This window comes from Mobula birostris, chromosome 2, assembly GCF_030028105.1.
Source record: "Mobula birostris isolate sMobBir1 chromosome 2, sMobBir1.hap1, whole genome shotgun sequence".
Lineage (NCBI taxonomy): Eukaryota > Metazoa > Chordata > Chondrichthyes > Myliobatiformes > Myliobatidae > Mobula > Mobula birostris.
Window position 1 is genome coordinate 105,504,465 of NC_092371.1, and position 24,946 is coordinate 105,529,410.

The 24,946-nt window shown below is 48.3% G+C and overlaps 1 protein-coding gene across 1 annotated transcript in view; it reads left to right on the plus strand.

Annotated features, from left to right (window-relative positions):
* cmtr1 (cap methyltransferase 1) overlaps positions 1 to 24,946 on the plus strand; it is a 91,161-nt gene that overhangs the window by 2,921 nt on the left and 63,294 nt on the right. Inside the window, exons 3-10 of the mRNA XM_072245972.1 lie at positions 165 to 323; positions 1,219 to 1,311; positions 1,392 to 1,463; positions 2,634 to 2,728; positions 2,993 to 3,065; positions 3,605 to 3,803; positions 6,768 to 6,886; positions 7,550 to 7,646. Coding sequence (XP_072102073.1) covers positions 165 to 323; positions 1,219 to 1,311; positions 1,392 to 1,463; positions 2,634 to 2,728; positions 2,993 to 3,065; positions 3,605 to 3,803; positions 6,768 to 6,886; positions 7,550 to 7,646 — 907 coding nt within the window. The remainder of the gene's footprint in view (positions 1 to 164; positions 324 to 1,218; positions 1,312 to 1,391; positions 1,464 to 2,633; positions 2,729 to 2,992; positions 3,066 to 3,604; positions 3,804 to 6,767; positions 6,887 to 7,549; positions 7,647 to 24,946) is intronic.

Genomic DNA, 24,946 nt, shown 5'->3' on the forward strand with positions numbered 1-24,946 from the left:
CTCTCTCCCCGACTCCTGTCTGCTCACCTCGTCCCCTCTCAACAAACCCCATCTGCTCACTCATCCCCCTCTCTCTCACACCCCTCCCATCACCACCACACCTCCCCTCTTACCCCCAACCCCCCTCAGTGTATTCCTGCTCTGACCTCTCTAATGCCCCACAGATGAAGATGGGCTACCGTGAGGGCGAAGGTCTGGGCAAGTTTGGCCAGGGCCGGAAAGAGATAGTGGAGGCGTCACTGCAGCGTGGGCGCCGGGGGCTGGGACTCAAGGTGAAGGGCTTCGACGGAGACCTCAACATCAACTGGCAAGAGGAGACTGAGGTGAGTTCAGTCCTGTGCTCCCTGTTACATCAGCCACTTTGTGTCAGTCGTTCAGTGCCAGGCAACAGTAACTGCCAAGCACATGGCAGTTGCTCAGTGCCCAGCAACAGTAACCACAATCCACACAGTTTCAGTCACTCAGTGCCCAGCAACAGTAATGGTGTCAGTCACTGTGTTTGTAGATGGTAACCACGTCCCGCTCAGTGTCCAGCAACGGCAGCCACGATCCACACGGTGTCAGTCACTCGTGTCCAGCAATGATGACATGACCCATACAGTGTGTCACCCTGTACCCAGTGACGGTAACCACGACCCACACAGTGCCAGTCACCCTGTACCCAGTGACGGTAACCACGACCCACACAGTGCCAGTCACCCTGTACCTGGTGATGGTAACCATGTGCCACACAGTGTCAGTCGCTCAGTGTCTGTAGATGGTAACCACAACCCACGGTGTCAGTCACTCAGTCCAGCGACGGTAACACAACCCTCGCGGTGTCAGTCACTCAGTGCCCAGCTATTGTAGCCACGACCCACACAGTGTCGGTTACCCAGCGCCCAGTGGATTGTGTATTTGAGTACACAGGGTGTATGGACTGCGCAGTGTTGGGAGAGTGGGCAGGGTGTAGGGTCTGTGCGCAGGCTGTGTTATGTTTGGCCTGTGGGTGGGGGCGTTCTGTGTTTCGGAGCGTGCATGCGTTGGGTTGATGTGTGTGCTTGATCAGTGGACGGGTATGTAGGTGCTTGGCCTGTGGGTGCGGTGTGTTGTGTGTGTGTTGGGTTGGTGAGTGTGTTGGCTGTGCGGGCGGTGGGGTGTGTTGTGCCTGCATGTTTGTGTGTTGGGATTATCCGACAGCATAGATCTCGCTTTGTGGTAATTTCTGCGTCTTCTCAGCCCAGTGCTTACGAGCGGGTGGAGTGGTTTCCAGAATGTTCCCTGAAGATCCCACATGCGTCGGAGCTGCGTGAGTGGATGTGCATTGGACAGGTATAGTACTGTGTCCTAGATCTCGTCCCCGTTGTTCCAGGTGGGCATGTGTCTCACTCTGTGCTCTCTCTCCCCTGCAGCGGAAGATGGAGATTGAGGACGAGACGGAGTTCTGTGACGGAGACCTGCTGAGGGATGTCCTCAGGTGTAAGGTCAGTGAGCCACACCACATCGTCTTGCTTGGGCTGCGGTGCTGTGTTTAGAGAGGCAGGGCCACCAGGACAGGCCTCTGTTCTTGTACAAGCAGGAGAAATGGGCAGAAGCAGGAACATTCCCCATTATATCCCCAACTCCCCATTCCCTCCTGTCTCTCACCAGCATCTCCTGCTCTCAATCTCCTCGTGTCCAGACATCTCTCCATCAGTGTCCTGAATCAGACACCTCCTGATTCCTGGGGAAAAAGTCCTGTAGCCTCGCTTTCCTTAGCTACAGGTTCCTTATTTTGATACGTACCTATGTCCTAAACTCCCCAGCTGGGTTGGGGGGGGGGGGAATACCTTCTTGTCCCCACTGTCCAGCCTTGCACTGTGTTGTAGGTGTGTATGAGAGCTGTCTGTAAACTCCAGAGCACACCATGCCAGTGCCTCTGGACCACTCAGCAGGTCACGTGTGGCTCCAGCTTCCAGCATTCACACTCCACAACTGCGCTGAGAATCCTTACCTAGATGCAGCAACTTCGAAGCAGTTCTTTCCCCAGGGGAGCTCTGTGAGTCCCCCTCTCAGGTTCACCTTTTCACCTGCCCTTCATCCATGTTTGCCTCAGGGCTGGGTACCACAACCTGTTGTTTCATCTGCCCACCATGCCCTCTTCTCACCAGCTCTTCCCCCTCTCTCGTTTATACCACCATCTCCCTCTGCATTCTCAGACCTGGATGTGGATCTCAACCGGAAACGTCGACCCTCCCTTTGCCATCACAGATGATGCTCGGCCCACTGAGAGTTCTCCTGGCAGATGGTCAGTTGCTCCGGTCTCCTTGATCCCTCCTCGTGGCAAAAGCCCGCTGCCCCGGATCCTCACCGCATTCTCTCTGTGGCTCCCTGTTCACAGAGCATGTTTGGTGAGCTGGAGGCTGAGGAAGGGCAGGTGGAGTTGTACTCGGGGTTATGGTGTGTTTGGTGGGACTGACCCATGCTCATCCCATTTACAGGGCATATTTGGCATGCTGGATGGGGAGAGGGTTGAGGGTTGAGAGTTGGGTGGGGTCAGCACCGACCCACATTAACCCCATTTACAGAGCGAGTTGGTTGAGCTGGAGGGGGAGGAGATTGGGGTTGAGGGTTGAGTGGGGTCAGAACTGACCCACGTTCACCCCCGTTCACAGAGCGTGTTCGATGAGCTGGAAGGGGAGGAGATGCGTCGAGCTCGCACACGGTCGAATCCCTTCGAGACCATCCGCGGGGTCTTCTTCCTGAACAGGTAACAGGGGTCGGGAGTCGGGTGGGCAGCTGTGACGGAGGGGGACAGGCGGTAGCCGGGGGTGCAATGTGAACGTGGTGGTGTGGGGTTGCAGGAAGTGCGGGAGGGTTGTGGGGATTTGGGGAGTTCCGGAGACGTGGGGACTTGTTGAGGGCCGATTGACTTCCTGGGTGAGTCCCATGGATGAGCCTGAGCAGATGGGGTGGGGTTTTATAGAGGATGGAGCCAGAGATCCATTGCCCTGACCTATGTTTGGTGTCCCAGGGCAGCGATGAAGATGGCCAACATGGACCATGTGTTTGATTATATGTTCACCAACCCACGGGACAGCTGTGGTGTGAGTACCAATCCCACCTGATGCCCCCCCCCACCCTTCCGACTCCTTCCTCTCCCCTTCCCACCCCCCAAAATAATAATTTTTACTACTCCACGGGACAGCCATGGCTTGAGTACCAATCACACCCATTTGAACCCCCCCCCCCCCATCGTCCCGCTACCTCACCACCAGCGTGTTCACCGACCCAAGGAGAACCACCATGCAAGTACCAATCCCTCGTACTGCTTCCTTCTTTGTACGATACTCACCAATCTAAAGGGCAGCCTTGGCTTCAGTACCGCTCCCTCCAACTCCCACCCGACCCCAGTGGCTGCCCTCCACTCCCCACATCCTGCTGTTAACTCAATTCCCTCGCGCACACACACACACCACACCTCCCTGCCCCCACCGTGTCTCGTACCCCCATGCACCCCTGTGCCTATCTTCCAGCGCCCGTCCATCCAGGTTGCTGTACTTTGCCGATGTCTGCGTGGGCCCCGGCAGGTTCTCGGACACCCTGCATCCTGGACCCCCGCAGACCCACCCTGCCTGTGTTCCAGCACCCGTTGGTCCGGGACAAAGACGGGGAGTTGCTGTACTTTGCTGATGTCTGCGCGGGTCCTGGCGGGTTCTCGGAGTACGTGCTCTGGAGGAAGCGCTGGCACGCTAAGGGCTTCGGCCTCACCCTGCGAGGCCCCAACGACTTCAAGCTCGAGGACTTCTTTGCAGCCTCCAGCGAGTTCTTCGAGCCCTACTACGGTGGGTCAGGGGCAGGGGTGGGTTGGTGAGGGTGGGGAGCAGGATATGTGGTAGCTAGTAGAGTGCAGTGGGAAGGGGTAGGGGACGGGACTGGTGCGGGGAACAGGGCTGAAACGTGAATCCTTGCAGCATCTGGTGACCCCGTGATTTCTGTCAGCAAACATAACCGATTGCAAATCCACCCTGTGGGTCAATGACAGTGACACCTCCTTTCCTGATAGGCTGAATGCTTTCTATGGGCATTTGACTGATTGAATGATGTAACATCGAGGAAAGCCGCCTCTGTTCCTGAGCAACGGGCACCTTCTGTGGCAGCAGCTGAGGTGAGAAGGATCCTAACCAGCGTAAACCCAGGGAAAGCTACAGGGCCGGACAATGTACCTGGTCAGGTGTTGAGGGGCTGTGCTGCCCAGCTGAAAGAGGTCCTAACGGACATCTTTAGTATCTGTCTGAAGCAGTCCACTGTCTCTGCAGGCTTCAAGGCAGCCACCATCATTCCGGTGCCCAAGAGAGCGATGGTAACTGGCCTAAATGATTAACGCCCAGTGGCACTAATTTCAACATTCGTGAAGTGTTTTATCCGGCTGGTAATGGATCATATAAAATCCCACCTTCCAGCTACATTGGGCCCTTTTCAGTTCACCTGCCTTTCAAACTGGTCCACTGGTAATGCCTTAGCCTCGGCCCTCCACTCCATCCTGTCCCACCTCGAAAGTGATGCCTCGTATACCACGTTGTTGGTCATCGACTTCACACTCAGTGCTTAACATGAGAGTGGTGGGTAACTGAACTCATTGGGACTTAACACCCCTCTCTAACTGGAACTTGGACTTCTCGATGGGAAGACCCCAGTCAGTCTGAGTCGGCAGCAACGTTTCAAGCTCCGTCGTGCTCATTACAGGTGCCCCCAGAGACTTGTCAAGTTGTATGAGACAACCTGAGTCTCAACAAGGACAACACAAAAGAGATAATTGTGGGCTTCGAGGAGGCACTGGTCAACCACTTGGTAACAGCTTCTTCCCTCAGGCTGTGAAACTAATGAATACCCTGCCACCAACGAGGTCGCGTCACTAGGACAACGAGCTGTTTACCTGTGTTGCACTTTGCTACATGCGCTTTGAATTTTTTTTTATTAACTTATTTATAGTATAGATTCTGTTTTATGTGCTGTGTGATATATATTGTGTGGGTGCACTGTGGTCTGGAGGAATGTTGTTCCTTCTGTGTACATAATTTTTTGTTCTATGTATAGTCAGATGACAATAAATTTTACTTGTCCCAGAGGCCAAAGTCAGAACACCTTTCGAAAGGGTGAACCCTCACAAGGCATCAGGCCCTGATGGTGTACCTGCTGGGGCTCTGAAAACCTTTGTTAAACACCTGATACGAGTGTTCAAGGACATCTTTAATCTCTCACTGCCGCAGTCAGGTTCCCACTGGCTTCAAAAGGGTGACAATCATATAAGTGCCCACGAGGAGCATCAATATGACTCTCACCCAGCGGCGTTTACGTCTGCCATGATGAAGTGCTTTGGGAGGTTGGTCATGGCCAGAATCAACTCCTGCCTCAGCAAGGACCTGGACCTGCAGTTTGCCCATCGCACAATGAGTCTACAGCAGATACAATCTCACTGGCTCTCCAGTCGGCCTTGGACAAGTGGCCTGGACAATAGTTATACTTATGTAAGTCTACTGTTTATTGATTACAGCTCCGCATTCAACACCATCATCCCTCAGTGCTAATCAATAAGATCCAAAACCTGGGCCTCTGTACCTCCCTCTGCAACTGGATCCTTGACTTCCTCACTGGGAGACCACACTCTGGGCAGATCGGAAATGAGAACATCTCCTCCTTGCTGACAATCACCACTCGCAGACTGCAAGCATATGTGCTTAGCTTACTGCTCTACTCTCTCTACACCCATGACTGTGTGGCGAGGCACAGCTCGAATGCCATCCATAAATTTGCTGATGACACAACTATTGTCGGCAAAATTGTAAAGCGTGATGATGCAGCGTACTTGAGCGAGATAGACTGATTGTGGACTTGAACGGAAAGACAAAGGAACACACCAGTGCTCATCGAGGGATCAGAAGTGGAAAAAGGTGAGGGATTTTAAGTTCCTGGGTGTCAACATCTCTGAGGATCTATCCTAGGCCTAACATATAGCCGCAAATATGAAGAAGACACACCGGCGGCTCTATTTCATCAGGAGCCTGAGGAGACTTGATATGTCACCAAAGACACTCGCAGGTTTCTGCAGATGTACGGTGGCGAGCACGCTAACTGATTGCATCACTGTTCAGTATGGAGGGGCCACTGCACAGGATCAGAAAAAGCTGCAGGAAGTTGTAAACTCACCCATCTCCGCCATGGAACTAACCTTCCCAGCATCGAGGACGCCTCCAAAAGGCAATGACTCAGAAAGGCAGCATCCATCATTAAGGACCCCATCACCCAGGACAAGCCCTCTTCTCACTGCCACCATCAAGGAGGTGGTACAGGAGCCTGAGGACTCACACTCAACACTTATTAGGAACAACTTATTCCCTTCCACCATCAGGTTTCTGAACGGACAATGAACCATGAATGCTACCTCAGTATTTTGTTGCTCTCTTTTTTTCACTACTTAATATGATTTATTTCAATATATTTATTATTGCAATTTAGTTGTTTTTATTATGCTTTGCAGACAAATTCCATAACACATGCCAATGATATTAAACCTGATTCTGATTGTGGGGGGAGGTGGGGATGAGTTCTGGATTAGATGGGCTTTCTTTGTGGCTGACTGCTGGGGTTTGACAGTGGTCACTACCAGGCAGAGTCAGAATCAGGGCTGGTGGGGTTACAGTCGTAGGCATCACTCGGGTATGGCGGGGGTCACAGTCATTTGTGGTCAGGGTCACTGACGGGTGAGGGTTGCGGCCCCCAGCTGCTGACAATAATGTGCTCCTCCACAGGTGAGGGGGGTGTGGACGGGGACGGAGACATCACCCGACCGGAGAACATCACTGAGTTCCGCCGCTTCGTGTTGGAGAACACTGACCGCAGGGGAGTCCACTTCCTCATGGCCGACGGGGTAGGTGGGAACAGGCCTCCCCGGACACTGACCCGACTCTGGCACTGCCTCTTGACACCTTCCCAACCCTTCGGAGCTGCCCGCACCACCCAGCACCACCCTCTGATCCAGGCACCTCCCCAACCCCACACAAGCCTCTGACCCCTTCCCAAATCCTCCCCAGTCCCAGAAGCACCCCTGACCCCTTCCCAAGCACAGCCCGATCTCCGTCCCTTCTGATCCCCGGCACTATCCCTGACTCCTTCCCAACCCATCGCTGAGCCCGACACCACCTCCCCATCCCCTTCCAGACCCTGGCACCACCCCTGACTCCTTCCCAATACCTCCCCAATCCTGGCACCACTCTCTAACCCCTCTCCACCACCACTCTCTGTCCACGCATGCCCAATCCCCAAACCGTGGCACTGCCTCATCTTGCCCTCCCTGCGCCCTCTGCACAAGAGGATCCCGATGCCGATGCACCCTTGCCCCGGCTCCTCCTCTCCCCCCCACCCCGACACAGGAGATTCCCAATACTGATGTCCCTCGCCATGCCGCGCACTCTCCCTCCCCCCACCGTTCGCAGGAGGGTCCCAATGCTGATGTCCCTCGCCCTGCTGCGCACTGTCCCTCCCCCCACCGTTCGCAGGAGGGTCCCAATGCTGATGCCGTCCTTGTCTGCAGGGATTCTCGGTGGAGGGACAAGAAAACCTGCAGGAAATCCTCAGCAAGCAGCTGCTTCTCTGCCAGGCGCTGGTGGGGCTCAGCGTCATCCGCACAGGTATGGGGCAGTGGAAAACAGTGTGATCTGTGTAGATACGTACAGATATAGGGGAGAGATAAACTGTGTGATCTGTGTAGTTAGGTACAGATATAGGGGAGAGATAAACTGTGTGATCTGTGTAGATGTGTACAAGTATAGGGGAAGGGATAAACAGTGTGATCTGTGTAGGTACGTACAGGTATAGAGGAGAGGTAAACAGTGTGATCTGTGTAGGTACGTACAGGTATAGGGGAGGGGATAAACAGTGTGATCTGTGTAGATACGTACAGGTATAGGGGAGGGGATAAGCAGTGTGATCTGTGTAGGTACGTACAGGTATAGGGGAAGGGATAAACTGTGACCTGTGTAGGTACATACAGGTATAGGGGAGAGAATAAACAGTGTGATCTGTGCAGATACATACAGGTATAGGGGAGAGGATAAACAGTGATCTGTGTAGGTACGTACAGGTATAGGTGAGGGGATAAACTGTGATCTGTGTAGATATGTACAGTTATAGGGGAGAGGTAAACAGTGTGATCTGTGTAGGTACGTCAGGTATAGGGGAGGGGATAAACAGTGTGATCTGTGTAGATACGTAAAGTTATAGGGGAGAGGTAAACAGTGTGATCTGTGTAGGTACGTGCATGTATAGGGGAGAGGTAAACAGTGTGATCTGTGTAGATACGTACAGGTATAGGAGAGAAGATAAACAGTGTGATCTGTGTACATATGTAGAGGTATGGTGAGGGCATGAACAGTGTGTTCTTTGTAGGCACGTACAGGTATCGGGGAGGGGATAAGCAGTGTGATCTGCGTAGATACGTACAGGTATAGGGGAGAGGGTACACTGTGATCTGTGTCGGTACGTACAGGTATAGGGGAGGGTATAAACAGTGTGATCTGTATACGTACGTAGAGGTATAGGGGAGGGGATAAACAGTGTGATCTGTGTAGATACGTACGGTACAGGGGAGGGGGATAAACAGTGTGATCGGTGTAGATACGTACAGGTATAGGGGAGGGGATAAACAATGTGATCTGTGTAGATACGTACAGGTACAGGGGAGGGGATAAACAGTGTGATCTGTGTAGGTACGTGCAGGTATAGGGGAGGGGATAAACAGTGTGATCTGTGTAGATACGTACAGGTATAGGGGAGGGGATAAACAGTGTGATCGGTGCAGATATGTACAGTTATAGGGGAGGGGATAAACTCTGTGATCTGGGTAGGTACGTACAGGTATAGGGGAGGGGATAAACTGTGTGATCTGTGTAGATACGTACAGGTATAGGGGAGGGGATAAACAATGTGATCTGTGTAGATACGTACAGGTACAGGGGAGGGGATAAACAGTGTGATCTGTGTAGGTACGTGCAGGTATAGGGGAGGGGATAAACAGTGTGATCTGTGTAGATACATACAGGTATAGGGGAGGGGATAAACAGTGTGATCTGTGTAGATACGTACAGGTATAGGGGAGGGGATAAACAGTGTGATCTGTGTAGGTACGTACAGGTATAGGGGAGGGGATAAACAGTGTGATCTGTGTAGATAGGTACAGGTATAGGGGAGGGGATAAACCGTGTGATCCGTGTAGATATTTACAGGTATGGCGCAGGGGATGAACTGTGATCTGTATAGGTATGTGCAGGTATAGGGGAGGGGATAAACAGTGTGATTGGTGCAGGTACGTACAGGTATAGGGGAGGGGATAAACAGTGTGATCTGTGTAGATACGTACAGGTATAGGGGAGGGGATAAACAGTGTGATCTGTGTAGATACGTACAGGTGTAGGGGAGAGGTAAACAGTGTGATCTGTGTAGGTACGTGCAGGTATAGGGGAGGGGATAAACACTGTGATCTGTGTAGATACATACAGGTATAGGGGAGGGGATAAACAGTGTGATCTGTGTAGATATTTACAGGTATAGCGTAGGGGATGAACAGTGATCTGTGTATGTACGTACAGGTATAGGTGAGGGGATAAACTGTGATCTGTGTAGATATGTACAGGCATAGGCGAGGGATAAACAGTGTTATCTGTGTAGCTGCGTACAGGTAGAGGGGAGAGGATAAACAGTGTGATCTGTGGAGATACGTAGAGGTATAGGGGAGGGGATAAATAGTGTGATGTGTGTAGATACGTGCAGATATAGGGGAGAAGTAAACAATGTGATCTGTGTAGATAGGTACAGATATAGGGGAGAGATAAACAGTGTGATCTGCGTAGATACTTACAGGTATAGGGGAGAGGTAAACAGTTTGATCTGTGTAGGTACATACAGGTATAGGGGAGACGTAAACTGATCTGTGTAGGTACGTACAGGTATAGGGGAGGGTATAAACAGTGTGATCTGTATAGGTACGTACAGGTATAGGGGAGGGGATAAATAGTGTGCTATGTGTAGATACGTACAGGTATAGGGGAGGGGATAAACAGTGTGATCTGTGTAGATATGTGCAGGGAAAGGGGAGAGGTAAACAGTGTGATCTGTGTAGGTACATACAGGTATAGGGGAGAGGTAAACTGTGATCTGTGCAGGTGCGTACAGGTATAGGGGACAGGATAAACAGTGTGATTTGTCTAGGTACGTACAGGTATAGGGCAGGGTATAAACAGTGTGATCTGTGTAGATACGTACAGCTATAGGGGAGAGGATAAACAGTGTGTTCTGTGTAGATACGTACAGGTTTAGCGGAAGGGGTAAACAGTGTGATCTGTATAGGTACGTACAGGTATAGGGGAGGAGATAAAGAGTGTGATCTGTGCAGATACGTACAGGTATAGGGGAGAGGTAAACAGTGTGATCTGTGTAGGTACGTGCATGTATAGGGGAGAGGTAAACAGTGTGATCTGTGTAGATACGTACAGGTATAGGAGAGAAGATAAACAGTGTGATCTGTGTACATATGTAGAGGTATGGTGAGGGCATGAACAGTGTGTTCTTTGTAGGCACGTACAGGTATCGGGGAGGGGATAAGCAGTGTGATCTGCGTAGATACGTACAGGTATAGGGGAGAGGGTAAACTGTGATCTGTGTCGGTACGTACAGGTATAGGGGAGAGGATAAACAGTGTCATCTGTGTAGATACGTGCAGGTATAGGGGAGAGGATAAACAGTGTGATCTGTGTAGGTACGTACAGGTATAGGGGAGGGGATAAACACTGTTATCTGTGTAGATACGTGCAGGTCTAGGGGAGAGGATAAACAGTGTGATCTGTGTAGATAGGTACAGGTATAGGGGAGGGGATAAACCGTGCGATCCGTGTAGATATTTACAGATATAGCGCAGGGGATGAACAGTGATCTGTATAGGTATGTGCAGGTATAGGGGAGGGGATAAACAGTGTGATCGGTGCAGATACGAACAGGTATAGGGGAGAGGATAAACAGTGTGATCTGTGTAGATACGTACAGGTATTGAGGAGAGGATAAACAATCTGATTTGTGTAGGTACGTACAGGTATAGGGGAGGGGATAAACAGTGTGATCTGTGTAGATATGAACAGGTATAGGGGAAGGGATAAACTGTGATCTGTGTATGTATGTACGTACAGGTATAGGGGAGGGGATAAACAGTGTGATCTGTATACGTACGTAGAGGTATAGGGGAGGGGATAAACAGTGTGATCTGTGTAGATACGTACGGTACAGGGGAGGGGATAAACAGTGTGATCGGTGTAGATACGTACAGGTATAGGGGAGAGGATAAACTGTGTTCTGTGCAGATACGTACAGGTATAGGGCAGGGGATAAACAGTGATCTGTGTAGGTATGTACAGTTATACTGGGGGGGGATAAACTGTGATCTGTGTAGGTATGTGCAGGTATAGGGTAGGGAATAAACAGTGTGATATGTGTAGATACCTACAGGTATAGGGGAGGGGATAAACAGTGTGATCTGTGCAGGTACGTACAGGTATAGGGGAAGGGATAAACAGTGTGATCTGTGTAGATACGTACAGGTATAGGGAAAGGGATGAACAGTGTCATCTGTATAGATAGGTACAGGTATAGGGGAGGGGATAAACCGTCTGATCCGTGTCGATATTTACAGGTATAGCGCAGGGGATGAACAGTGATCTGTATAGGTATGTGCAGGTATAGGGGAGGGGATAAACAGTGTGATCTGTGTAGGTACGTACAGGTATAGGGGATAGGATAAACAGTGTAATCTGTGTAGATCCGTACAGTTATAGGGGAGAGGTAAACAGTGTGATCTGTGCAGGTACGTACAGGTATAGGGGAGGGGATAAACAGTGTGCTATGTGTAGATACGTACAGGTATAGGGGAGGGGATAAAGGGTGTGATCTGTGTAGGTACGTAGAGGTATAGGGGAGGGGATAAACAGTGTGATCTGTGTAGATATGTGCAGGTATAGGGGAGAGGTAAACAGTGTGATCTGTGTAGGTACATACAGGTATAGGGGAGAGGTAAACTGTGATCTGTGCAGGTACGTACAGGTATAGGGGACAGGATAAACAGTGTGATTTGTGTAGGTACGTACAGGTATAGGGGAGAGGATAAACTGTGATCTGTGTAGGTATGTGCAGGTATAGGGGAGGGGAAAAACAGTGTGATCTGTGTAGATACATACAGGTATAGGGGAGGGGATAAACAGTGTGATCTGTGTAGGTACGTACAGGTATAGGGGAGGGGTATAAACACTGTTATCTGTGTAGGTACGTACAGGTATAGGGGAGAGGTAAACTGATCTGTGTAGGTACGTACAGGTATAGGGGAGGGGATAAACAGTGTGATCTGTGTAGGTACGTACAGGTATAGGGGAGGGTATAAATAGTGTGATCTGTGTAGGTTCGTACAGGTATAGGGGAGGGGATAAATAGTGTGATTGGTGTAGATATTTACAGGTATAGCGCAGGGGATGAACAGTGATCTGTATAGGTATGTGCAGGTATAGGGGAGGGGATAAACAGTGTGATCTGTGTAGGTACGTACAGGTATAGGGGATAGGATAAACAGTGTAATCTGTGTAGATCCGTACAGTTATAGGGGAGAGGTAAACTGTGTGATCTGTGTAGGTACGTCAGGTATAGGGGAGGGGATAAACAGTGTGATCTGTGTAGATACGTAAAGTTATAGGGGAGAGGTAAACAGTGTGATCTGTGTAGGTACGTGCATGTATAGGGGAGAGGTAAACAGTGTGATCTGTGTAGATACGTACAGGTATAGGAGAGAAGATAAACAGTGTGATCTGTGTACATATGTAGAGGTATGGTGAGGGCATGAACAGTGTGTTCTTTGTAGGCACGTACAGGTATCGGGGAGGGGATAAGCAGTGTGATCTGCGTAGATACGTACAGGTATAGGGGACAGGATAAACAGTGTGATTTGTGTAGGTACGTACAGGTATAGGGGAGAGGATAAACTGTGATCTGTGTAGGTATGTGCAGGTATAGGGGAGGGGAAAAACAGTGTGATTTGTGTAGATACATACAGGTATAGGGGAGGGGATAAACAGTGTGATCTGTGTAGGTACGTACAGGTATAGGGGAGGGGTATAAACACTGTTATCTGTGTAGGTACGTACAGGTATAGGGGAGAGGTAAACTGATCTGTGTAGGTACGTACAGGTATAGGGGAGGGGATAAACAGTGTTATCTGTGTAGGTACGTACAGGTATAGGGGAGGGTATAAATAGTGTGATCTGTGTAGGTTCGTACAGGTATAGGGGAGGGGATAAACAGTGTGATTGGTGTAGATATTTACAGGTATAGCGCAGGGGATGAACAGTGATCTGTATAGGTATGTGCAGGTATAGGGGAGGGGATAAACAGTGTGATCTGTGTAGGTACGTACAGGTATAGGGGATAGGATAAACAGTGTAATCTGTGTAGATCCGTACAGTTATAGGGGAGAGGTAAACTGTGTGATCTGTGTAGGTACGTCAGGTATAGGGGAGGGGATAAACAGTGTGATCTGTGTAGATACGTAAAGTTATAGGGGAGAGGTAAACAGTGTGATCTGTGTAGGTACGTGCATGTATAGGGGAGAGGTAAACAGTGTGATCTGTGTAGATACGTACAGGTATAGGAGAGAAGATAAACAGTGTGATCTGTGTACATATGTAGAGGTATGGTGAGGGCATGAACAGTGTGTTCTTTGTAGGCACGTACAGGTATCGGGGAGGGGATAAGCAGTGTGATCTGCGTAGATACGTACAGGTATAGGGGAGAGGGTAAACTGTGATCTGTGTCGGTACGTACAGGTATAGGGGAGAGGATAAACAGTGTCATCTGTGTAGATACGTGCAGGTATAGGGGAGAGGATAAACAGTGTGATCTGTGTAGGTACGTACAGGTATAGGGGAGGGGATAAACACTGTTATCTGTGTAGATACGTGCAGGTCTAGGGGAGAGGATAAACAGTGTGATCTGTGTAGATAGGTACAGGTATAGGGGAGGGGATAAACCGTGCGATCCGTGTAGATATTTACAGATATAGCGCAGGGGATGAACAGTGATCTGTATAGGTATGTGCAGGTATAGGGGAGGGGATAAACAGTGTGATCGGTGCAGATACGAACAGGTATAGGGGAGAGGATAAACAGTGTGATCTGTGTAGATACGTACAGGTATTGAGGAGAGGATAAACAATCTGATTTGTGTAGGTACGTACAGGTATAGGGGAGGGGATAAACAGTGTGATCTGTATACGTACGTAGAGGTATAGGGGAGGGGATAAACAGTGTGATCTGTGTAGATACGTACGGTACAGGGGAGGGGATAAACAGTGTGATCGGTGTAGATACGTACAGGTATAGGGGAGAGGATAAACTGTGTTCTGTGCAGATACGTACAGGTATAGGGCAGGGGATAAACAGTGATCTGTGTAGGTATGTACAGTTATAAGGGAGGGGATAAACTGTGATCTGTGTAGGTATGTGCAGGTATAGGGTAGGGAATAAACAGTGTGATATGTGTAGATACCTACAGGTATAGGGGAGGGGATAAACAGTGTGATCTGTGTAGATACGTACAGGTATAGGGGAGGGGATAAACAGTGTGATCGGTGCAGATATGTACAGTTATAGGGGAGGGGATAAACTCTGTGATCTGGGTAGGTACGTACAGGTATAGGGGAGGGGATAAACAGTGTGATCTGTGTAGATACGTACAGGTATAGGGGAGGGGATAAACAATGTGATCTGTGTAGATACGTACAGGTACAGGGGAGGGGATAAACAGTGTGATCTGTGTAGGTACGTGCAGGTATAGAGGAGGGGATAAACAGTGTGATCTGTGTAGATACATACAGGTATAGGGGAGGGGATAAACAGTGTGATCTGTGTAGATACGTACAGGTATAGGGGAGGGGATAAACAGTGTGATCTGTGTAGGTACGTACAGGTATAGGGGAGGGGATAAACAGTGTGATCTGTGTAGATAGGTACAGGTATAGGGGAGGGGATAAACCGTGTGATCCGTGTAGATATTTACAGGTATAGCGCAGGGGATGAACAGTGATCTGTATAGGTATGTGCAGGTATAGGGGAGGGGATAAACAGTGTGATTGGTGCAGGTACGTACAGGTATAGGGGAGGGGATAAACAGTGTGATCAGTGTAGGTACGTACAGGTATAGGGGAGGGGATAAACAGTGTGATCGGTGCAGATATGTACAGTTATAGGGGAGGGGATAAACTGTGTGATCTGGGTAGGTACGTACAGGTATAGGGGAGGGGATAAACAGTGTGATCTGTGTAGATACGTACAGGTATAGGGGAGGGGATAAACAGTGTGATCTGTGTAGATACGTACAGGTGTAGGGGAGAGGTAAACAGTGTGATCTGTGTAGGTACGTGCAGGTATAGGGGAGGGGATAAACAGTGTGATCTGTGTAGATACATACAGGTATAGGGGAGGGGATAAACAGTGTGATCTGTGTAGATACGTACAGGTATAGGGGAGGGGATAAACAGTGTGATCTGTGTAGGTACGTACAGGTATAGGGGAGGGGATAAACAGTGTGATCTGTGTAGATAGGTACAGGTATAGGGGAGGGGATAAACCGTGTGATCCGTGTAGATATTTACAGGTATAGCGTAGGGGATGAACAGTGATCTGTGTAGGTACGTACAGGTATAGGTGAGGGGATAAACTGTGATCTGTGTAGATATGTACAGGCATAGGCGAGGGGATAAACAGTGTTATCTGTGTAGCTGCGTACAGGTAGAGGGGAGAGGATAAACAGTGTGATCTGTGTAGGTACGTAGAGGTATAGGGGAGGGGATAAATAGTGCGATGTGTGTAGATACGTGCAGATATAGGGGAGAAGTAAACAATGTGATCTGTGTAGATAGGTACAGATATAGGGGAGAGATAAACAGTGTGATCTGCGTAGATACTTACAGGTATAGGGGAGAGGTAAACAGTGTGATCTGTGTAGGTACATACAGGTATAGGGGAGACGTAAACTGTGATCTGTGTAGGTACGTACAGGTATAGGGGAGGGTATAAACAGTGTGATCTGTATAGGTACGTACAGGTATAGGGGAGGGGATAAACAGTGTGCTATGTGTAGATACGTACAGGTATAGGGGAGGGGATAAACAGTATGATCTGTGTAGGTACGTAGAGGTATAGGGGAGGGGATAAACAGTGTGATCTGTGTAGATATGTGCAGGTATAGGGGAGAGGTAAACAGTGTGATCTGTGTAGGTACATACAGGTATAGGGGAGAGGTAAACTGTGATCTGTGCAGGTACGTACAGGTATAGGGGACAGGATAAACAGTGTGATTTGTCTAGGTACGTACAGGTATAGGGGAGGGTATAAACAGTGTGATCTGTGTAGATACATACAGCTATAGGGGAGAGGATAAACAGTGTGTTCTGTGTAGATACGTACAGGTTTAGCGGAAGGGGTAAACAGTGTGATCTGTATAGGTACGTACAGGTATAGGGGAGGAGATAAAGAGTGTGATCTGTGCAGATACGTACAGGTATAGGAGAGGGGATAAAGAGTGTGATCTGTGTAGATACGTACAGGTATAGGGAAAGGGATGAACAGTGTGATCTGTGTAGATATGTAGAGGTATGGGGAGGGGATAAAAAGTGTGATCTCTGTAGATATGTACAGGTATAGTGGAGAGGTAAACAGTGTGATTTGTGTAGGTACGTACAGATATAGGGGAGGGGATAAACAACGTGATCTGTGTAGGTACGAACAGGTATAGGGGAGAGGATAAACAGTGCGATCAGTGTAGGTACGAACAGGTATGGGGAGAGGATAAACAGTGTGATCTGTGTAGATACGTACAGGTAGAGGGGAGAGGATAAACAGTGTGATCTGTGTAGACAGGTACAGGTATAGGGGAGGGGATAAACAGTGTGATCTGTGTAGATATTTACAGGTATAGCTCAGGGGATGAACAGTGATCTGTATAGGTACGTACAGGTATAGGGGAGGGGATAAACAGTGTGATCTGTGCAGATATGTACAGGTATAGGGGAGGGGATAAACAGTGTGATCTGTGTAGATACGTACAGGTATAGGGGAGAGATAAACAGTGTGATCTGTGTAGATACGTACAGTTATAGGGGAGAGGTAAACAGTGTGATCTGTGTAGGTACGTGCAGGTATAGGGGAGAGGATAAACAGTGTGATCTGTGTAGGTACGTACAGGTATAGGTGAGGGGATAAACAGTGTGATCTGTGTAGATACGTAGAGGTATAGGCAAGGGGATAAACAGTGATCTGTACAGCTAAGTACAGGTATAGTGGAGGGGATAAACAGTGTGATCAGTGCAGATACGTACAGGGATAGGGTAGGGGATAAGCTGTGATCTGCGTGGACATGTACAGGTGTAGGGTAGAGGATAAACAGTGTGATCTGTATAGGTACGTACGGGTATAGAGGGGAGGGTAAACTGTGTGATCTGTGTAGATGTGTACAGGTATAGGGGAGAGGTTAACTGTGTGATCTGTGGAGATACGTAGAGGTATAGGGGAGGGGATAAATAGTGTGATCTGTGTAGATAGGTACAGATATAGGGGAGAGATAAACAGTGTGATCTGTGTAGATGTGTACAGGTATAGGGGAAGGGATAAACATTGCGATCTGTGTAGGTACGTACAGGTATAGGGGAGGGTATAAACAGTGTGATCTGCGCAGTTACGTACAGGTATAGGGGAAGGGATAAACAGTGTGATCTGTGTAGATACGTACAGGTATAGGGGAGGGGATAAACAGTGTGATCTGTGTAGATACGTACAGGTGTAGGGGAGAGGTAAACTGTGATTTGTGTAGGTACGTGCAGGTATAGGGGAGGGGATAAACAGTGTGATCTGTGTAGATACATACAGGTATAGGGGAGGGGATAAACAGTGTTATCTGTGTAGCTGCGTACAGGTAGAGGGGAGAGGATAAACAGTGTGATCTGTGGAGATACGTAGAGGTATAGGGGAGGGGATAAATAGTGTGATGTGTGTAGATACGTGCAGATATAGGGGAGGGGATAAACTCTGTGATCTGGGTAGGTACGTACAGGGTATAGGGGAGGGGATAAACAGTGTGATCTGTGTAGATACGTACAGGTATAGGGGAGGGGATAAACAATGTGATCTGTGTAGATACGTACAGGTACAGGGGAGGGGATAAACAGTGTGATCTGTGTAGGTACGTGCAGGTATAGAGGAGGGGATAAACAGTGTGATCTGTGTAGATACATACAGGTATAGGGGAGGGGATAAACAGTGTGATCTGTGTAGATACGTACAGGTATAGGGGAGGGGATAAACAGTGTGATCTGTGTAGGTACGTACAGGTATAGGGGAGGGGATAAACAGTGTGATCTGTGTAGATAGGTACAGGTATAGGGGAGGGGATAAACCGTGTGATCCGTGTAGATATTTACAGGTATAGCGCAGGGGATGAACAGTGATCTGTATAGGTATGTGCAGGTTATAGGGGAGGGGATAAACAGTGTGATTGGTGCAGGTACGTACAGGTATAGGGGAGGGGATAAACAGTGTGATCTGTGTAGATACGTACAGTTATAAGGGAGAGGATAAACAGTGTGATCAGTGTAGGTACGTACAGGTATAGGGGAGGGGATAAACAGTGTGATCGGTGCAGATATGTACAGTTATAGGGGAGGGGATAAACTGTGTGATCTGGGTAGGTACGTACAGGTATAGGGGAGGGGATAAACAGTGTGATCTGTGTAGATACGTACAGGTATAGGGGAGGGGATAAACAGTGTGATCTGTGTAGATACGTACAGGTGTAGGGGAGAGGTAAACAGTGTGATCTGTGTAGGTACGTGCAGGTATAGGGGAGGGGATAAACAGTGTGATCTGTGTAGATACATACAGGTATAGGGGAGGGGATAAACAGTGTGATCTGTGTAGATACGTACAGGTATAGGGGAGGGGATAAACAGTGTGATCTGTGTAGGTACGTACAGGTATAGGGGAGGGGATAAACAGTGTGATCTGTGTAGATAGGTACAGGTATAGGGGAGGGGATAAACCGTGTGATCCGTGTAGATATTTACAGGTATAGCGTAGGGGATGAACAGTGATCTGTGTAGGTACGTACAGGTATAGGTGAGGGGATAAACTGTGATCTGTGTAGATATGTACAGGCATAGGCGAGGGGATAAACAGTGTTATCTGTGTAGCTGCGTACAGGTAGAGGGGAGAGGATAAACAGTGTGATCTGTGTAGGTACGTAGAGGTATAGGGGAGGGGATAAATAGTGTGATGTGTGTAGATACGTGCAGATATAGGGGAGAAGTAAACAATGTGATCTGTGTAGATAGGTACAGATATAGGGGAGAGATAAACAGTGTGATCTGCGTAGATACTTACAGGTATAGGGGAGAGGTAAACAGTGTGATCTGTGTAGGTACATACAGGTATAGGGGAGACGTAAACTGTGATCTGTGTAGGTACGTACAGGTATAGGGGAGGGTATAAACAGTGTGATCTGTATAGGTACGTACAGGTATAGGGGAGGGGATAAACAGTGTGCTATGTGTAGATACGTACAGGTATAGGGGAGGGGATAAACAGTGTGATCTGTGTAGGTACGTAGAGGTATAGGGGAGGGGATAAACAGTGTGATCTGTGTAGATACGTACAGGTAGAGGGGAGAGGATAAACAGTGTGATCTGTGTAGACAGGTACAGGTATAGGGGAGGGGATAAACAGTGTGATCTGTGTAGATATTTACAGGTATAGCTCGGGATGAACAGTGATCTGTATAGGTACGTACAGGTATAGGGGAGGGGATAAACAGTGTGATCTGTGCAGATATGTACAGGTATAGGGGAGGGGATAAACAGTGTGATCTGTGTAGATACGTACAGGTATAGGGGAGGGGATAAACAGTGTGATCTGTGTAGATATGAACAGGTATAGGGGAAGGGATAAACTGTGATCTGTGTATGTATGTACGTACAGGTATAGGGGAGGGGGATAAACAGTGTGATCTGTATACGTACGTAGAGGTATAGGGGAGGGGATAAACAGTGTGATCTGTGTAGATACGTACGGTACAGGGGAGGGGATAAACAGTGTGATCGGTGTAGATACGTACAGGTATAGGGGAGAGGATAAACTGTGTTCTGTGCAGATACGTACAGGTATAGGGCAGGGGATAAACAGTGATCTGTGTAGGTATGTACAGTTATAAGGGAGGGGATAAACTGTGATCTGTGTAGGTATGTGCAGGTATAGGGTAGGGAATAAACAGTGTGATATGTGTAGATACCTACAGGTATAGGGGAGGGGATAAACAGTGTGATCTGTGTAGATACGTACAGGTATCGGGGAGGGGATAAACAGTGTGATCGGTGCAGATATGTACAGTTATAGGGGAGGGGATAAACTCTGTGATCTGGGTAGGTACGTACAGGTATAGGGGAGGGGATAAACAGTGTGATCTGTGTAGATACGTACAGGTATAGGGGAGGGGATAAACAATGTGATCTGTGTAGATACGTACAGGTACAGGGGAGGGGATAAACAGTGTGATCTGTGTAGGTACGTGCAGGTATAGAGGAGGGGATAAACAGTGTGATCTGTGTAGATACATACAGGTATAGGGGAGGGGATAAACAGTGTGATCTGTGTAGATACGTACAGGTATAGGGGAGGGGATAAACAGTGTGATCTGTGTAGGTACGTACAGGTATAGGGGAGGGGATAAACAGTGTGATCTGTGTAGATAGGTACAGGTATAGGGGAGGGGATAAACCGTGTGATCCGTGTAGATATTTACAGGTATAGCGCAGGGGATGAACAGTGATCTGTATAGGTATGTGCAGGTATAGGGGAGGGGATAAACAGTGTGATTGGTGCAGGTACGTACAGGTATAGGGGAGGGGATTAACAGTGTGATCTGTGTAGATACGTACAGTTATAAGGGAGAGGATAAACAGTGTGATCAGTGTAGGTACGTACAGGTATAGGGGAGGGGATAAACAGTGTGATCGGTGCAGATATGTACAGTTATAGGGGAGGGGATAAACTGTGTGATCTGGGTAGGTACGTACAGGTATAGGGGAGGGGATAAACAGTGTGATCTGTGTAGATACGTACAGGTATAGGGGAGGGGATAAACAGTGTGATCTGTGTAGATACGTACAGGTGTAGGGGAGAGGTAAACAGTGTGATCTGTGTAGGTACGTGCAGGTATAGGGGAGGGGATAAACAGTGTGATCTGTGTAGATACATACAGGTATAGGGGAGGGGATAAACAGTGTGATCTGTGTAGATACGTACAGGTATAGGGGAGGGGATAAACAGTGTGATCTGTGTAGGTACGTACAGGTATAGGGGAGGGGATAAACAGTGTGATCTGTGTAGATAGGTACAGGTATAGGGGAGGGGATAAACCGTGTGATCCGTGTAGATATTTACAGGTATAGCGTAGGGGATGAACAGTGATCTGTGTAGGTACGTACAGGTATAGGTGAGGGGATAAACTGTGATCTGTGTAGATATGTACAGGCATAGGCGAGGGGATAAACAGTGTTATCTGTGTAGCTGCGTACAGGTAGAGGGGAGAGGATAAACAGTGTGATCTGTGTAGGTACGTAGAGGTATAGGGGAGGGGATAAATAGTGTGATGTGTGTAGATACGTGCAGATATAGGGGAGAAGTAAACAATGTGATCTGTGTAGATAGGTACAGATATAGGGGAGAGATAAACAGTGTGATCTGCGTAGATACTTACAGGTATAGGGGAGAGGTAAACAGTGTGATCTGTGTAGGTACATACAGGTATAGGGGAGACGTAAACTGTGATCTGTGTAGGTACGTACAGGTATAGGGGAGGGTATAAACAGTGTGATCTGTATAGGTACGTACAGGTATAGGGGAGGGGATAAACAGTGTGCTATGTGTAGATACGTACAGGTATAGGGGAGGGGATAAACAGTGTGATCTGTGTAGGTACGTAGAGGTATAGGGGAGGGGATAAACAGTGTGATCTGTGTAGATATGTGCAGGTATAGGGGAGACGTAAACAGTGTGATCTGTGTAGGTACATACAGGTATAGGGGAGAGGTAAACTGTGATCTGTGCAGGTACGTACAGGTATAGGGGACAGGATAAACAGTGTGATTTGTCTAGGTACGTACAGGTATAGGGGAGGGTATAAACAGTGTGATCTGTGTAGATACATACAGCTATAGGGGAGAGGATAAACAGTGTGTTCTGTGTAGATACGTACAGGTTTAGCGGAAGGGGGTAAACAGTGTGATCTGTATAGGTACGTACAGGTATAGGGGAGGAGATAAAGAGTGTGATCTGTGCAGATACGTACAGGTATAGGAGAGGGGATAAAGAGTGTGATCTGTGTAGATACGTACAGGTATAGGGAAAGGGATGAACAGTGTGATCTGTGTAGATATGTAGAGGTATGGGGAGGGGATAAAAAGTGTGATCTCTGTAGATATGTACAGGTATAGTGGAGAGGTAAACAGTGTGATTTGTGTAGGTACGTACAGATATAGGGGAGGGGATAAACAACGTGATCTGTGTAGGTACGAACAGGTATAGGGGAGAGGATAAACAGTGCGATCAGTGTAGGTACGAACAGGTATAGGGGAGAGGATAAACAGTGTGATCTGTGTAGATACGTACAGGTAGAGGGGAGAGGATAAACAGTGTGATCTGTGTAGACAGGTACAGGTATAGGGGAGGGGATAAACAGTGTGATCTGTGTAGATATTTACAGGTATAGCTCAGGGGATGAACAGTGATCTGTATAGGTACGTACAGGTATAGGGGAGGGGATAAACAGTGTGATCTGTGCAGATATGTACAGGTATAGGGGAGGGGATAAACAGTGTGATCTGTGTAGATACGTACAGGTATAGGGGAGAGATAAACAGTGTGATCTGTGTAGATACGTACAGTTATAGGGGAGAGGTAAACAGTGTGATCTGTGTAGGTACGTGCAGGTATAGGGGAGAGGATAAACAGTGTGATCTGTGTAGGTACGTACAGGTATAGGTGAGGGGATAAACAGTGTGATCTGTGTAGATACGTAGAGGTATAGGCAAGGGGATAAACAGTGATCTGTACAGCTAAGTACAGGTATAGTGGAGGGGATAAACAGTGTGATCAGTGCAGATACGTACAGGGATAGGGTAGGGGATAAACTGTGATCTGCGTGGACATGTACAGGTGTAGGGTAGAGGATAAACAGTGTGATCTGTATAGGTACGTACAGGTATAGGGGAGGGGATAAACAGTGTGATCTGTGTAGATACGTACGGGTATAGAGGGGAGGGTAAACTGTGTGATCTGTGTAGATGTGTACAGGTATAGGGGAGAGGTTAACTGTGTGATCTGTGGAGATACGTAGAGGTATAGGGGAGGGGATAAATAGTGTGATCTGTGTAGATAGGTACAGATATAGGGGAGAGATAAACAGTGTGATCTGTGTAGATGTGTACAGGTATAGGGGAAGGGATAAACATTGCGATCTGTGTAGGTACGTACAGGTATAGGGGAGGGTATAAACAGTGTGATCTGCGCAGTTACGTACAGGTATAGGGGAAGGGATAAACAGTGTGATCTGTGTAGATACGTACAGGTATAGGGGAGGGGATAAACAGTGTGATCTGTGTAGATACGTACAGGTGTAGGGGAGAGGTAAACTGTCATTTGTGTAGGTACGTGCAGGTATAGGGGAGGGGATAAACAGTGTGATCTGTGTAGATACATACAGGTATAGGGGAGGGGATAAACAGTGTTATCTGTGTAGCTGCGTACAGGTAGAGGGGAGAGGATAAACAGTGTGATCTGTGGAGATACGTAGAGGTATAGGGGAGGGGATAAATAGTGTGATGTGTGTAGATACGTGCAGATATAGGGGAGGGGATAAACTCTGTGATCTGGGTAGGTACGTACAGGTATAGGGGAGGGGATAAACAGTGTGATCTGTGTAGATACGTACAGGTATAGGGGAGGGGATAAACAATGTGATCTGTGTAGATACGTACAGGTACAGGGGAGGGGATAAACAGTGTGATCTGTGTAGGTACGTGCAGGTATAGAGTAGGGGATAAACAGTGTGATCTGTGTAGATACATACAGGTATAGGGGAGGGGATAAACAGTGTGATCTGTGTAGATACGTACAGGTATAGGGGAGGGGATAAACAGTGTGATCTGTGTAGGTACGTACAGGTATAGGGGAGGGGATAAACCGTGTGATCCGTGTAGATATTTACAGGTATAGCGCAGGGGATGAACAGTGATCTGTATAGGTATGTGCAGGTATAGGGGAGGGGATAAACAGTGTGATTGGTGCAGGTACGTACAGGTATAGGGGAGGGGATAAACAGTGTGATCTGTGTAGATACGTACAGTTATAAGGGAGAGGATAAACAGTGTGATCAGTGTAGGTACGTACAGGTATAGGGGAGGGGATAAACAGTGTGATCGGTGCAGATATGTACAGTTATAGGGGAGGGGATAAACTGTGTGATCTGGGTAGGTACGTACAGGTATAGGGGAGGGGATAAACAGTGTGATCTGTGTAGATACGTACAGGTATAGGGGAGGGGATAAACAGTGTGATCTGTGTAGATACGTACAGGTGTAGGGGAGAGGTAAACAGTGTGATCTGTGTAGGTACGTGCAGGTATAGGGGAGGGGATAAACAGTGTGATCTGTGTAGATACATACAGGTATAGGGGAGGGGATAAACAGTGTGATCTGTGTAGATACGTACAGGTATAGGGGAGGGGATAAACAGTGTGATCTGTGTAGGTACGTACAGGTATAGGGGAGGGGATAAACAGTGTGATCTGTGTAGATAGGTAC